This window comes from Lates calcarifer, linkage group LG13 (genome assembly GCF_001640805.2).
Source record: "Lates calcarifer isolate ASB-BC8 linkage group LG13, TLL_Latcal_v3, whole genome shotgun sequence".
NCBI lineage: Eukaryota > Metazoa > Chordata > Actinopteri > Centropomidae > Lates > Lates calcarifer.
This window is the reverse complement of record NC_066845.1, coordinates 11094017-11108676: the sequence shown is the minus strand read 5'-3', so window position 1 is coordinate 11108676 and position 14660 is coordinate 11094017. Positions and strand designations below refer to the sequence as shown.

The 14660-nt window shown below is 40.1% G+C and overlaps 1 protein-coding gene across 2 annotated transcripts; it reads left to right on the top strand.

The window, feature by feature from the left end:
- Window positions 1-1037: 1037 nt before the first annotated feature.
- ddhd2 (DDHD domain containing 2) lies at window positions 1038-13519 on the top strand. 2 transcript variants are annotated; one of them, XM_018669530.2, is made up of 19 exons: window positions 1038-1168; window positions 1658-1890; window positions 3685-3877; window positions 5178-5368; window positions 5506-5595; window positions 5776-5896; window positions 6006-6095; window positions 6181-6322; window positions 6431-6639; window positions 6732-6793; window positions 6893-7012; window positions 7092-7187; window positions 7329-7505; window positions 8150-8305; window positions 8487-8589; window positions 8686-8847; window positions 9044-9148; window positions 10938-11106; window positions 11320-13519. In XM_018669530.2, the coding sequence occupies exons 2-19, from the start codon at window positions 1771-1773 to the stop codon at window positions 11399-11401; spliced, it is 2388 nt and encodes a 795-aa protein (XP_018525046.1). In that variant the 5' UTR covers window positions 1038-1168; window positions 1658-1770; the 3' UTR covers window positions 11402-13519. The 2 variants fall into 2 exon arrangements, with proteins under 2 accessions (XP_018525046.1, XP_018525048.1); XM_018669532.2 differs by lacking the exon at window positions 9044-9148.
- Window positions 13520-14660: the final 1141 nt, after the last annotated feature.

Below are 14660 nucleotides of genomic sequence, written 5' to 3'. Positions count from 1 at the left end.
ACAACAGGGGCATAATTCAGTAGTATTCTACTTTTTAAACTGCACATGTTCCCATAGTCCAAGGTCTAGTGGGGCCAAATGGGTGCATCCTCTATGTTACACTCTTGACTCATGATAGTGAAGTCAGTTTAACCGAAAATAAAACCCCTGAGACAAAAGGGTGTGGGTGTGTCTGTGTCTTGTGATGTGGTTATTCTCTCATTGTTGAGAAGTCTACACCCACTAAGTTCACATTTTACACATACCTGTGAATATTTAAGTCCAAACCAGCCAACCAACCAACCAGCCAAGACTTCTGGGTTAGGCTTATCTGGTGAATACCTTGAGATAAATCCCAGGCGTTTACCAACAACTGGGATTCCAACTAACACCTACGGCATGTTCAAGCTCGGTGTAAGTTGTCACTCAGTTGAAAAACATGCATCTGCTTATTAATATTCACCTGTTCAACATACATGTGACTGTAAAACGTTGTGTGAGTAAGTTACAGCATACAACTGGATGTGTTTGAAAATTAATTCACAGTAACTATCAGGTAAACACGTTAAATTAAATTTTCCCTCCAATGCATTAATGGAACCCGATATTTGTACATAATCAAAGATTAAAATAACCAAACTCACAATAGCCTATTATAAATTCATGACGTCAGGTTAATATTTGGGGGCGGTGGCCTGGTGATGTTGTGGTGTTTCGTGTTGCCTTCAGTGCTCCTGGTAAATGTCATTATTCTAAATATAATTCTGTTCTTTTTCACAGTGGGTGATGTTTTTGGAGGCAATTTTGCCCTGAATTTAACCAACGCTTAATTAGTTTGTGGTGCAGCGGAATTAAGACGTAACGTACTATTTTATCGATTTATCAGAAATATCTTTTTTAATGCTGATGACTGTGTTCACGTATTTCACATTCTAACTGTTACAAGTTGAAAACAGGGGTATAACATAAAACTACTTCCGTAAAATGTATTTTTTAAAACCTTTATTTGTCCGTTTGTGTGGTCATTCATGAACGATATTCTGATAATTTTCAAATTTCCGAGAACACCGTAACTAGGCAGCGTTTGACAGGAGGCTGTCCTTGGTTAGCCAAGCTAACCAGAGCGAGCTAAACAGCGAAAACAAGTCCTCTGCGTAAACAAATCCTCTTCATGTATATGAAGTTGTCGGTGAGTTTAAGTTAACGACTGTCTGTTATTAATCCTGTAACGTTCAAAACACTCAACGGGATGTGAGAATGGAGAATTTAACAGTTGTGTCCCGTTCAACCATCACAACTCAGCTAGCATGAACCTCAACCAACGTTAACAACCTTTGGCCTCTGTGATGTGTTTGTTGCATTCTTCAGATTAGCAGAAAGCGACAGTAATAACCGTTAACATTAGCTGTGCTGTATGCATTAGTATAACTCATGATATCCCCGTTGTGTGACTTAACAGTTAGCATTAGCTGACACATTAACCTAAATGTTTATAATTTCAGTAGCTTGAAACATTATTAACATTATTGACCGATGAATCAGCTGCCGGCGTTTTCCTCAGAGCTGGTTTCTTTCTATCCCCTCATCTGTGATGCTCTGATAATAGTGACTGTATCACTACACCGTTGCTTACAAGTTTGACAGGCCAAAAACATTATGTAACTAACTGGTCTTTCAGCCCCCGGTTTCCATGTGCAGCTGGCTTGTTGCAGATCCTGTGATTGCGTGCCCCACCATCCCACCCTGCCCCCCTCAGGTCAGAACTGAGGGCTGGGGTCAGGTTTTGTGCTAATGTCATTCAGTCCTGGTGAGGAGGGGGGTCTATCTGAGGCTGCCCCAAACGTCAACACCCAAGACCTGTTTGACAACCCCAGTCAGACTTTGGCTCCAGGGAACACATCTGAGGATCAGGTGAGGGTGCATGTGTGATTTTGTAAATGGCTGTAACATTGTTGATTGTCATAATCTGCTTCATTTAGCGCTGCCCTCCATGATTTGAGATAGGATTTAGGTCAGGTTATGAGGTTATGGTTAGGCATCACAGATATGACTGATGACAACAAATTGATGGAAAACAGACCTCACGGAATCGGCATAGAGACTTTGTGCAAACTTTGCACAAAGAGTAGTATGGCTTATTTTTAATGCAAAAAGAGTAGTTGATAAGTTTTTACTGTATAACAAGAAGTGTCCATAAGTTTGAATGATAAAAAAGACACAGCTACAGAACATATTGCAGCTTCTGTTGGAGAAAGTGACAATGAATCATTGACGTAAATTGAATGAAGCTTTATTTAACACTTGTGATGGTGAGATTCTGCACTTACATTGTTCTGTCTTACGTTTATTGTCAGAGAAGACAATAAAGACCCAGTTATCATCATTTCGCAGATAACCACTGTCAGTAGGTTATCTATATTAAATATTATTTTCAGTCCTATTGTCATCTCTGAGACAGGAGCTGCAGCGGCACAGAGGGCTGCTTTGGTCCTAGTCGTGGAATGTCAAGGCCGTGCCTGTACAAAAATAGTCTGTAGTTGTAGAGACAGAATTCACTCCTCAAGTGATTATGAATTTGAAAAAGTGCAACCGTTGACTACCATTGTAACAAAAATGCAGTTATCATATGATAAATTGTAATGTGCCTCTAGATAAGGTTTTATAAAACAATTCATTGCTCAGAAAATCAGATTCCCTGATGAAACAGTGGTGCAGTTGTGCTCCTCTCCTCTCAGGCGGTAACACCTGCTGCATTCTCTTCCCCTTTTTGTATAGTAGTAGGGCAGAGTAGAAAAACATACTGTTCCGCTTTAATGTGTTCACACATTGTAAATATTTAGACACAGCACATAGTCCAGGGGAGACATTAAAATCAGCATGGAGTCCAGGGCTAGTGTCAGTGTGTGTCTTTTTGTCAATGATAAGCTAGAAACACAATACATATGTACCTGGATTGAGTATTATGAATTATATGTTGACTGACCTGCAGCCAAATACTATATAATACATTATGGTCTGTTATTGTGAAACCTGCTGAGCAGTGCACACAGAGGAAGGAATTACTTACAAGGAAATCAATAGATTTATTCTTATTTTATAGGAAGGGTGTTCATTCACATTCTAGTTTATTCTTAGTCTTGCGTGTTACATTACAAATCGGATTGCTGATTTGGCTGATGTATAATGCGGGAGTTTGGTTGTTATGTCTTGCAGTGGTAGGCTTTCTCTTTCATCACACTGAAACAGGAGCAGCAGAATACCAAAAGTATTACTGGCAGTGTTGTTTGCGACTGTAAGCTATTCAGTGGAAATAGGTTGTTTACAAGCTGTAGCTGTATCAGCAGTGGAAGGAAGAGGAGACAAGAGATAGCTTGTAGTTGAGGAAAGACTAAAACAGAGCTTTGTTCCTCTGGCCAAGAGGAGGCCTGATCCTTTCCTGTGCAACTGTCCTTTGCTTTGTCTGATGTTGTCTCAGGTTCCGTGATAGGAGCTTAATGGAAGTGGGCAGACTTAGCTCAGACTTCAATATTAACTTATTCTGGAAGCTACAGAAGTGAACAGTGAGTAGTTCAAAAGAAGGAAAACACAGGTGTTTACAGTGAATATAACAGGATTTTTTTTTAACTCAGTAACTGAGCAATATTGCTGACATGTGGAAGAAATATTGATTTAACCTCTTGACTATGTTTGCATCTTCTTCTCCAGGTGTCGCCTGTGGTGGATGAGGCCTCTCCTTCTTCCACGTCCTCCTTTGAGATGCTTGACATGGAGTCGGTCCCAACTCCTTACCAAGAAGTGCAGCCTCACTGGTTCTTCTGTCGACGGGCTAATGACGGCACCTCCTGGCTTCCTTTCAGCAGAGAAGACTCTGACAAACTAGAGTGGGCCTGCAACACTGGTAAGAGGGAGGGGATGTGTGTGTGAATATATTTTATATCTACATTATATACTGTTTGTTTAAATGGCTTATCAGGATAGGTATGTGATCAGAAGGTAAAGAGTGAGTTTGCTATAAACAGCTGTGAGAAGGATAAAATGTCAAAACATTACTGTTGCCAGCACTGGCCTGATGCCCAATAGGGCACTTGACTCTCCTGACAGGACATGCCCGCTCTTACTAGCAGTTTAACAGCAAGTTGAAGTTCTGTTTCAGGGAGGTTTTAGGTGAGCCTCATTTCTGTCAATATACAGTACTTTCCTAAAAATACATTTATTCAGTGTTGACATCCATGGTATTCATATTTACACTTCTAATTGAAATGGTCATTTAAAATCAAGGCGCTCTTTTAAGAAAATGTCTTAAATAATACTTTTATTTGGAATTTTAAATGTAAATAGTTTATAGCAGTTTTTAGCTTTTGAGAAGATTGATAGCACTCTAATCTCTATAGCCTGTGGTAAATATGAAGCTACAGGCTGCAGCTGGTTAGCTTTGCTGAAAAAAAAAAAGTAACAAAATCCACCTAACAGCACCTCTAAATCTCACTAACACACTGTGTTAAACTGTGTTAAAGTGTGTAATCCATGCAAAAACCAAAGTTTAAAAATCTAATCTAATCTCTTTTGGTTTTACATAAGGTTATGTGCAGGGGTTATTGCTTAAACATATTGAATATCTAAAGCAATAGTCACACATACCACAACACAAAGAAAAATATAAAGCAATAAAAAACAGCAGTGATTCATTTCCAAATAATTAAAAAATATGACTTTCCACAAATTATATGGAAGGGCTCCATCAACAAAGTTCTTGTCTTTCCATGTGACAGTATAAGTCTCTCGTTAAAATGAGACAGGATAGCAATGTTTTTGCCCACATTCCTACACAAGGTACAGTATGTCCATATTATTCCAGAAGACTGCACTAATCCTCCTGGTGCTGCTGCAGAGCCCCAGAGTCAGTGAGTAGTGATTGCTGCAAAGTAACAGCATAGTCCTGTGCATAAATTCTGAGTCAACAGAGTTAATCTTGAAAAGTAACTTCTTTGCCAGTTATATGGCTTATTCATTCATTAGTCATCTTCCAAAATGACTGTAGCCTTTAAGTAGTAGTCTGTGAAGTTTCTCAGTCATCCAGGTCATGGTTATCCAAAAAAGGTTGAATTGAGGGCAGCTGAATTTGGTTGTAGATACTTTGAATGTTGTAGAAACTTTGCATAAAATCTAGTTTCAACATCTGCATGTTTACTTTGCAACAGGAGACAAGGAGGAGGAGGTGGTGGTGGCTGTGGATGGAGAGCGGTATGATGTACACGTCAGGGAGAGGAAGCGCTACGCTGTGTACTGGGAGCAAGCTCCCGCTGAAGTCCGCCGCTGTACCTGGTTCTACAAAGGAGATAAAGACACCAGGTTCATGCCTTACCCCGAGGACTTCAGCAAAAGTCTGGAGGTAGTCTTGACACCAACACTGAGCTTATTCCACCACACCACTAATTCCTACAGCTTCTGACATTGTTCCCCTCCTAAATTAGCCTGTTCCTCAGTGGCTTTTGATTCCTCTCCTACCCTTCCTCCCTTTTTTTTCAGGAGGCATATATGATAGCAGTGACCTTGGGCGAATGGAAGAGGAAACTGGAGTTTCCCACTGGAGAGACTGTTATCTTACACAATCCCAAAGTAAGGCCTGCTGTTAAAATATCGTTATGCATAGTTAATTAGTTAATTAAATACTATAACATAGTGTGTGTGTGTGTGTGTATATATATATATATATATATATATATATATATATATATATATATATATATATATATTGTTTTCCTCTCACAAATCCTTCTCATTTCCTTCCTTCCTCAGCTGATAATGCAGTATCAGCCAATAGGATTGCAGGATGAATGGGTGTCCTCCCCCTCGGAGCAGACCCGACCTCGAACGGTCAAGAGGGGAGTAGACAACATCTCTGTAGAAATACCTGATGGTATGTGTGTGGGTGTGCTGCAAGAGTTGTACTGGAATATAAACCAGTTTCAGAATGCATTACCCACAGTCAGCACTTTTGGGCTCATCATATGTCTGTGTGTTCCTAGGTGAACCAGAAAAGGTGGACCACCTTGTCTTTATGGTGCACGGCATCGGGCCTGCATGTGACTTGCGCTTCAGGTCCATCATACAGTGTGGTGAGTGTGTTTATATATTCATTATTTATGTATATGTATGTATTTATGTGTATTTATGACTCTGTGTCATCTTGTCTCTCTCCAGTAAATGACTTCAGGAGTGCCTCCCTGTCCCTCCTGGCCTCTCATTATAAGCGTGCTCAGCAGGACGGGCAAGTGGGCAGAGTTGAGTTCCTCCCAGTCAACTGGCACAGCGCACTACACGGGGATGCCACTGGTGTGGATGAGTAAGTATGAGGAAAGATAGAGAGTGGACAAAACAAGATTGCCCTGTTGTACAAAACTAATTAGATCTTCATTACCTGCTGAAAGTTGTCAAACTTATTATTTTCCAGGGACATCCAGAGGATCACTCTTCCCAGCATCAGCAGGCTGAGACATTTCACCAATGACACGCTGCTGGACCTGTTTTTCTATAACAGCCCCACCTACTGCCAGACCATAGTGGACACAGTGGCGTCAGAGATCAACAGGCTGCACACCCTCTTTAAACAGAGACACCCAGAATTCAGCGGGGCAGTTTCAGTAGTGGGCCATAGCCTAGGTTAGACATGCAGAAACACACACACAGTCATAAACATATTGAACATAAAAATGCTGAATTTCAATTCCTCTACTTTGTATCTCATTCCTCAGGCTCGCTGATCCTGTTCGACATGCTAACCAATCAGAGGACTGGTTCAGAAGCCAGAGAGAGGGTACAACAACAACCACAATAAAAGATAATATCAGTATACTGATGAAAAAAAATTGGATACTTCTCTACATGCAGATACATGTCCCTCCCTTTTTGTAAGGTGCCCTCTGGTGAGCCCTGTCGTCCAAACTGTGACACACTGGAGCAGACTCTGACCAAACTGGGTCTACAGCAATACCTGGATACACTGCAGGCAGAAAACCTCGACCTTGAATCCCTGGTAATGCACACACACATACATTGGACATATAAATTCAAGTGTAATGCATAGTTAAAAAGTTATGTTTCTCCGCTTTTAGGCTCTTTGCCACGACAGTGATCTCAAAGTTTTAGGAATTCCCCTTGGACCTCGTAAGAAGCTCCTGAACTACGTCAAGAGGAAATGGCTTCCAGAGGTCAGACACAGTCAAAAACTGTTTCGAGTTTTGTTTCACCTTTGGGTTTGAAAAAGGAGGGGGGGCTCTGTTCTTTTCCAAATAAAATATTTACAGCTCAGATGTCATTTTAGAGTATTTTTTATTTCTCACTCTAAACAGGATTGCAAGACAGAGACAGCACGTCTGGCACCAGGGTTACAAGTTCCACCTCAAGTGAACAGTGATCATGATGGTTATCAGTCTTCAGGACTGACTGCGCAGCAACAGCAGTTTCACAGGGCACAGTCTGTCACCAGTGCTGTAGACTATGAATACTTCGACGTGGGTATCGGACAGGTAGCACACATGCACACGCAGATTCAGTATGAGTATTTGTGCTTGAGTGTACCAGTAGCTGAAAGCTTTAATGCATCAAATCCCTGCTTCTCTCCTCCTCCTCCCCCCGCTTGCCTGGGCAGACCAATGGAGGCATAGCCAAGGGACAGGTGTGTCTCACATGGTGTCCCCATGTTCTCAGGCTTTGTCCATAGCTCTCTTTGATCTCACTGTGTCTGGAGTTTCTCATCATATGCAGTCCAGTCTAGTCAGGAAGAACTCAAGGCAAATGATTTATATTAGCTATTTTATGAGCCATGGGGTTTCCATGGCTAAATCACACTATGCTGTGATTGAGACTGCCATATTTGTCCCATTGAGTCAGACAATCCAAAACTACCCTCTGTGTCTGTGCTCATCCAGTCCTGCATGAGTGGTCAGTACCCCAGTCTCCCTCTTACTTGCAGTCATGCTCCCTGGCTGTTGTCTTGATGCTACGAATGCTTGTGTCAATGTTTCAAACATCACAATGAGCATTATGTCATTTTTATCTGTCTTACTGGATGTGTAGATGTGTCCTCTTAAAGTGTAACTGTGTTTAAACCATAATATACTTTAACAAATTTAATAGCACACATGTTTCCAAACCCACCCTCTCTCCCCAGGTATCCATTGATTACCCGCAGCTGGCATTCCACCCTCAGACGTTTTTTGCATTTGGCTCTCCCATTGGAATGTTCCTGACCGTCCGCGGGCTTAAACGCATCGATCCAAACTACACCTTCCCAACCTGCAAGAGCTTTTACAATATCTACCACCCGGTGAGTAATTACATATTTACTACCCATTCATGCGCACTTCCTGTGCTCAACCCCAAAAAGGATTATACGAGCTCTTATTTGCCACAGCTACAGCGTTTATAGGAATATTTATCTTCTTACATAATGAAAGAGGTCATTTATTGAAAGTTCCATTTATCTCTTCTCCTTTATTGCTGTGTAGTACGACCCTGTGGCCTATCGGATAGAGCCCATGATTGTTTCAGAGGTGGATCTGGAGCCAATGCTGATCCCTCACCATAAAGGCCGCAAGAGGATGCACCTGGGTATGCCTGTCTGTTTTTCTTTCCTAGCCTTTGTTAAACAATATTGTGGTATGAGCTTTTGTTTAATGAAAACCTCTATTTCTCTTTGTCTTGTAGAACTAAAGGACAGCTTGACCCGTATGAGCATGGATTTGAAGAACAATGTACTGGGATCATTACGGACGGCGTGGCAGTCTTTTGCCAGACTACCTGTTGCTGCACTGCCCCCCATGGAGGCAGCAGAAAATACGATAGAGAGAAACCTTCAAGAAACACAGGGTAGAAAAACGCTTTTATTTGCATTTGCGTATGTTGTGTGTGTATGGGAGTGTGTAGAAGAGTGTGTCTAACCCTGTCTCCTCATACTCCTTTCATCCCTCTCTGCATGTCGCCACCCTGCCCTCCCCTCTTCTTCTTCTATCTGTTGGTTGCTCCCACTGCCCCTCACCCCTTACCATTTTACCTTGAACCTCAGCCTCAGCGGCAGTCACTGCTTCTGCTAAGAACGAAGAGAAAAGTGATGATTTTTGGACTAAAATACTGGAGTGGCCCAGGGCCCTTCATAAGCATTACTTCCAAGGTAAGCCAGGACAGCCACTTGGATAGAATACATGAAAAAAACGAAGTAAAGAGCTCTTTCTAGCTTTTTTACCAACTGCTTTGCGAACTGGTTGGTTTCTCTCAAAGACCTCTCTGTAAGCTTGCACGCTTCAGTGAAAGCCTATGAGCCACTTATAAACTGTCTCTCATCCAGCCTTTATGTTTAATTTCCCTGGCTTGAATCTGGAAAATTTCTATTATTTAAAGAAAGGCAAAAAATACTATCACAACTTCATTAATTGTAGAAAATATACCACTTTATCTGCAGTGTTGATTTTAAAAAACTATTCTATTTAGTTACTATGGTTTACTTTGGCACATTAGCTCCCTCACAAAGAGCAAATGTTATGTAATGTAAGTCATTATTGCTGCAGGCTCTCACTACTCTTCTGCTCCTCCTTCCCACATGCCTAGCTGCATTTCTGCTGCTGTACATCTAATCTAAAGTTTAATTTACTGACACCTCCCTCCGGCCTTTCCCTCCCTCTCTGCTTATCAGTTCTGATTGGTTGAACCCATTGACTGCCCATGGTACACTGAACACATAACACTGGTGTAGTAGTGATCACACTTGTGTTTTTTTAACAAGAGTAATTGGCTGGTGCTGAACCAGCAGGTAATGTCATTCATCAGCAGTAGGTCTCGTACAGTAGCTACAAGCAGGTACACATCCTCCCCTTTTCTAAACCACCTGAAGCAGTAAATATGTCAGTTCATTATGGGTTAAAGGCAACACAGCTGCCGTCAGAAGAGAATTAAATTACGATTTAAATTACACCAAATTTTTTTTTGTCAGCTTTTCACTCTTAAAGAAGACTCATAGCTTCAGCCTATGCAACTGTCATTTGTTTGCCTCACCCACTTAACAGGACTGCAAGACCCCAAACATGGGACTTTTTAGGGTGAAGCAGAATGTAACTTAGGAGTACATATGTCAAAAGTACAAGACAGTAAATGCAGAAGTAGGGTGCCAGAAATATCCATTCAGAATGTATGAGAAAGAAGCAACCAGCAGTTTAGGGTTATCTGCAGTTCATTAGGTTTCTGTTGAGTGTCATTGTGAGATCACCCTTAAGACAACAGTGTGTTCGTAACATACCAACAAACACATCATTCATCACAACAGGGATCCACCTTACTGACTCAGTCATACTTGCACTTAATGTTGCCAAAACAAGTTAACAGGTCCATTTAAAGTAAAAATGTCAATTAAAAACAATCACACCTTGCTTAAACCTGTTACAGCATCTATAAATCAGCTCTTAAAATGTTCTGGTCAAGTGCAGTTGAAATTTAACCTATGCCTGCAGCATTTGTTGGACTTGTATTTGTTTTTTCAAGATGTAACAGTTAAATCTATGGAGCTTCTTTTAACTGTACTTCCCTGCACATTTTAACACATCTAATCCTGGGACTGTATGTGAGCAAAGTATGCTTGTTCTTGGTGACACCTAGAGTACATATACTATATATTTTTGCAGCATTCAGCCACTGACTTATCTCTGGAGTAAATGAAGGGCATTGGGTTGTAGATTAATATGAGTTATATTTACCTGCAGAGCAGAGGTGAATGAAACTGCACTGTGTTGCGTTTAACCTGCACTATTTTATAAATTCTGTTTGGTTTGCTCCAGACAGCAGCAGCTACTCTGTTCTTTCCTATCTGTTATCCTATCTGCTCTCATTTTACCTGGCCAGCTGTTATCATTATTTCTACTGTCTGTTGTCTGCCAATACTGCCTTATCTGTTTTGGCCTCTGTCCCTGCAGGAGTGTGTGAGGAGGCAGAATCCTCAGTGTCAGCAGAGCAGAATGAGCAGTCAGAGATTAAAGTGGGGATGTTGAATGGAGGACGAAGGATTGACTACGTACTTCAGGAAAAACCCATTGAGAGCTTTAATGAATACCTGTTTGCCATCCAGTCTCATCTGTGTTACTGGTGAGTCATGCATAACTGTTCAAAGGAGTGGAGTACAATAACTATGCTCTTTTATTTTGTGTTCCAGATTTCTTTTTTTTTTCTTAATGCTCTTTCAAATCTTCATTGCTGATTTTAATTTTTGGTGTAAATAAATTCCCATCTCTCTCTCTCTCTCTCTCTCTCTCTCTCTCTCTCTCTCTCTCTTTCTCTTTCTGTTCGTCTGTCTGTCAGGGAATCTGAGGATACAGCTCTCCTGCTGCTGAAGGAGATCTATGACAAGCTGGGTGTGGCCTTTGAACAGCCACAACAGTAATAAAAATTTTATGAATGTAAACATGCTAACATGACAGAAACCTGAAAGTGAGAAAATGAAGGACAGCTGACCAAGCCAGAGGCTCCACAATCCTCTTCCAGAATGCCTTACCATCTGGGTGTTACCTGACTGCCCCGCCCTCCCCTCCTCCAGCAGTGACAGACTTGTTTACCTGCAGTCAGGTGATCGTGTTTCAGATATGTCAGTTAACTTTAATTTGAGGTAGTGGTGGTTTCTTGGTGTCGTTTAAACTCCCACTGCAGGACCGGGTTTGGTGTCTGTTTCAAATCCACCAAAACATAACTGTCATGTACCTGGTCGCACTTTTTTTTTCAAGTCATTGTTTATTTTACTTCACTTTGCACTTTCGCTGACATACTGACATATCATACTTACAGTTGCAGCTGATTAACATTGACGAAAAAGGTTCATGATAGGCAGAGGACACACAGTACTTGTTCATGAAAGAAAGACACATCAAGTTGCATAACAAGTATAATGTTATGCAACATGAATTGTATGTCAAACTGGAATTAATTCTCAGCTGGCATTTCTGTGTAGGTCACAAAATATATCTTAAACCCCAAAATAGAATTAAAATAATAGATTATAACTTCTAAAATAAATATATAAAATATATATATATAAAATATAACCTATATAATTACACACACACACACATACATACATATATATATATATATATATATATATATATATATATATATATATATATATATATATATATATATATATATTAGACCTCCTCTGAATAAATAACTAGGTCCAGTGGTTTCATTTGGTTGACTATAAGACGTTAAGTTTCTAATTAGGAAGATGAAGGTTGATATTTTGTTTGTTACAAGCTTCCTGGCAGCTCGTTTTTCATTGCACAGATGACGTCTTTTACTGACCGTAAACGAAGGTGAAGTTCATCGTGGCTTCTAATTACACTTTTATTTCATTTGAAATATATAGTTCAGTTTGATTATAGCAGCACGTGTATCTGAAAGATGTAATCCTGATAAAGATATGTTTCAGAAACAAAGTACAGAAATGCAGGTGATTCAAAGGAGGTGCCTGTTGTCTTTTCATGGTGTGTTTGCGTGTGTGAGTACATTATGTTATAGCAGTGAGCAAACTGTACAAACTGTAAAGACCAGTTCCACACACTCTCCTTCAGGTCTGTGCCATTCCTCTTTGATCATTCTCTTCTTTCTTCTCTGTTGCAGTTGACTCAAATTATATCTTGCTGTAAACCTATAACAGCAGTGTATATTTTATTCTAAAATACTGTTAATTCCAAAACGGGCTGGGATCTGACTAACTTTTGCTAAGTCTAAGGGCCAAATCACAGATTTTGCTTCATCTGTTCCTTTGTATGAATGTTTTGCATAATCACTGTCTCTACTGCATGTACTTCTTTGTTATGTTAGAGCAGAGTTTCTCAACATTTATTGGTCCTGACTTATGACTCCTGATGTCTCAATATTTACATAATTCTTATGGACCCAGCAATAAGAGAGTTGTCACATTGAAATCATATGAATTTGATTTAAATAGCATGATAAATAGATTATACATAAATTGTGCGTTCCAAAGCTAATTATATTTATTTTATATAAAAATATTTATATTTTAAAAATATCATTGTATCAGTGCTAAAAATATCTCAGATCTGCATCTGCACATCTGGACTACAAAGTTGAGAAACTCTTTATGTTATAGCGACATAACTTTATAAATAACTGTTATATGCACTGTTGGGGCATCACAGCCTCCACCACCAAAGCTCTGAATGGCCCGTATCTCAGCCCTCTGGGTGTAACATTCACACAATTACATATTGCCCAAATGGAGTTGTTTGTTTTTTTTCCTTAAGAAATGCACTGAACACTATATTACCATGTTGGAGTGATTTCCTTAAACCTCACTGTCATCCCACAGTAAAAAACAAGACTTAATCGTCCCTGGCTCCTCTTCTTTACCATAACTGCTGTTCTGGCATTTGATATTAATGTGGTGATAGATACCAAAAAACAAATGCTCTCCTTTCTGAATACATACTCTATGAATATGGTTACATGTTGTGTGTGCCATAATAAAACATCACAAGTGTCTTGTTGTGTTCTTTGGAGTTCACTGAGGTGTGCTTATTCAGGATTTGCAAACACAATAAATTAACAAACTGAGCCCCCTCCCCTCCTCATTAGGAGCGGATGTGAATTCAGGGCAGGACGATTACCTGGAAAGAGAGAGAGCACAACACACACACACACACACACACACACGGCCCCTAACATTAGGGCCGTAATAGTTACATACAAAATATATGAAGAGCTTATAAAATATCACTGCACCAACAATATATACAAGTACAGCTGAAAAGGTTAGCTGATCAAATGACAGAAAATTAATGGCAACTGTTCTGATAATCATTTCAGTATTTTTTTATGCAAAAATTCTGGACATTGAACAGCTTCTCAAATGTGAGGATTTATGTTTTTTGTAACTATTTTAATTATTTGACAAAACAAACACTGAATGTGTCACTATTCTCTGAAATGTTATAAAACAAACACTTAATCTAGTCACTAGTCTACTTTTACTTTGTCCAGCAGTTCTCAAGTCACAAGCTAAACTTCGTTGCTATGGTAAATCACTCGAGCATGCGCAGTCGCCTAATAAACACAGCATCACTTGCAGCGGGTGAATTGATTGTTGACTAACCTTTGGCAGCACTCATGAGGCAAGTTGAAGTCTTATACTTGGTTTCGGCGTTTTGTTTTTAAGCCATTCGTCAAAACTTATCATTCCTAACGTGTTTACGTTAATCGTAATTTACGATGCTTGCAGAAGTTATGAGTTAACAAGTGACCAGAGTAACGGTCGAATGGCTGCTCTTCTCGTAGAAACTTAGGCTTACATATTTATATCATGAGTCAGAAATAATGAATTGCTCTTATTTCAGTACTACTTTGTTATTTTTTTGCAGCGTGTGTGTGGTTGTACCCACACTGTGTATGAAATGTAGTGAAGTCATTCACAAATCAGGACCTCTATAGAGAGCCTCATGTGATTCACTTCAGTGGGAGGAAGTTATGCACTAAAGCCTCTCAGTTATTTTCAAAGGCGGGCTTGTCCTGGGCACCACTGCCTGACCCTCCAGTGCTCTGAGAGTTTTTAGCCATTGTTCATTTTATCTGAGGAGACTAGCAGAATGGGACAAGCTTGAATCAGGAGGTAAGATTTCCTTCAG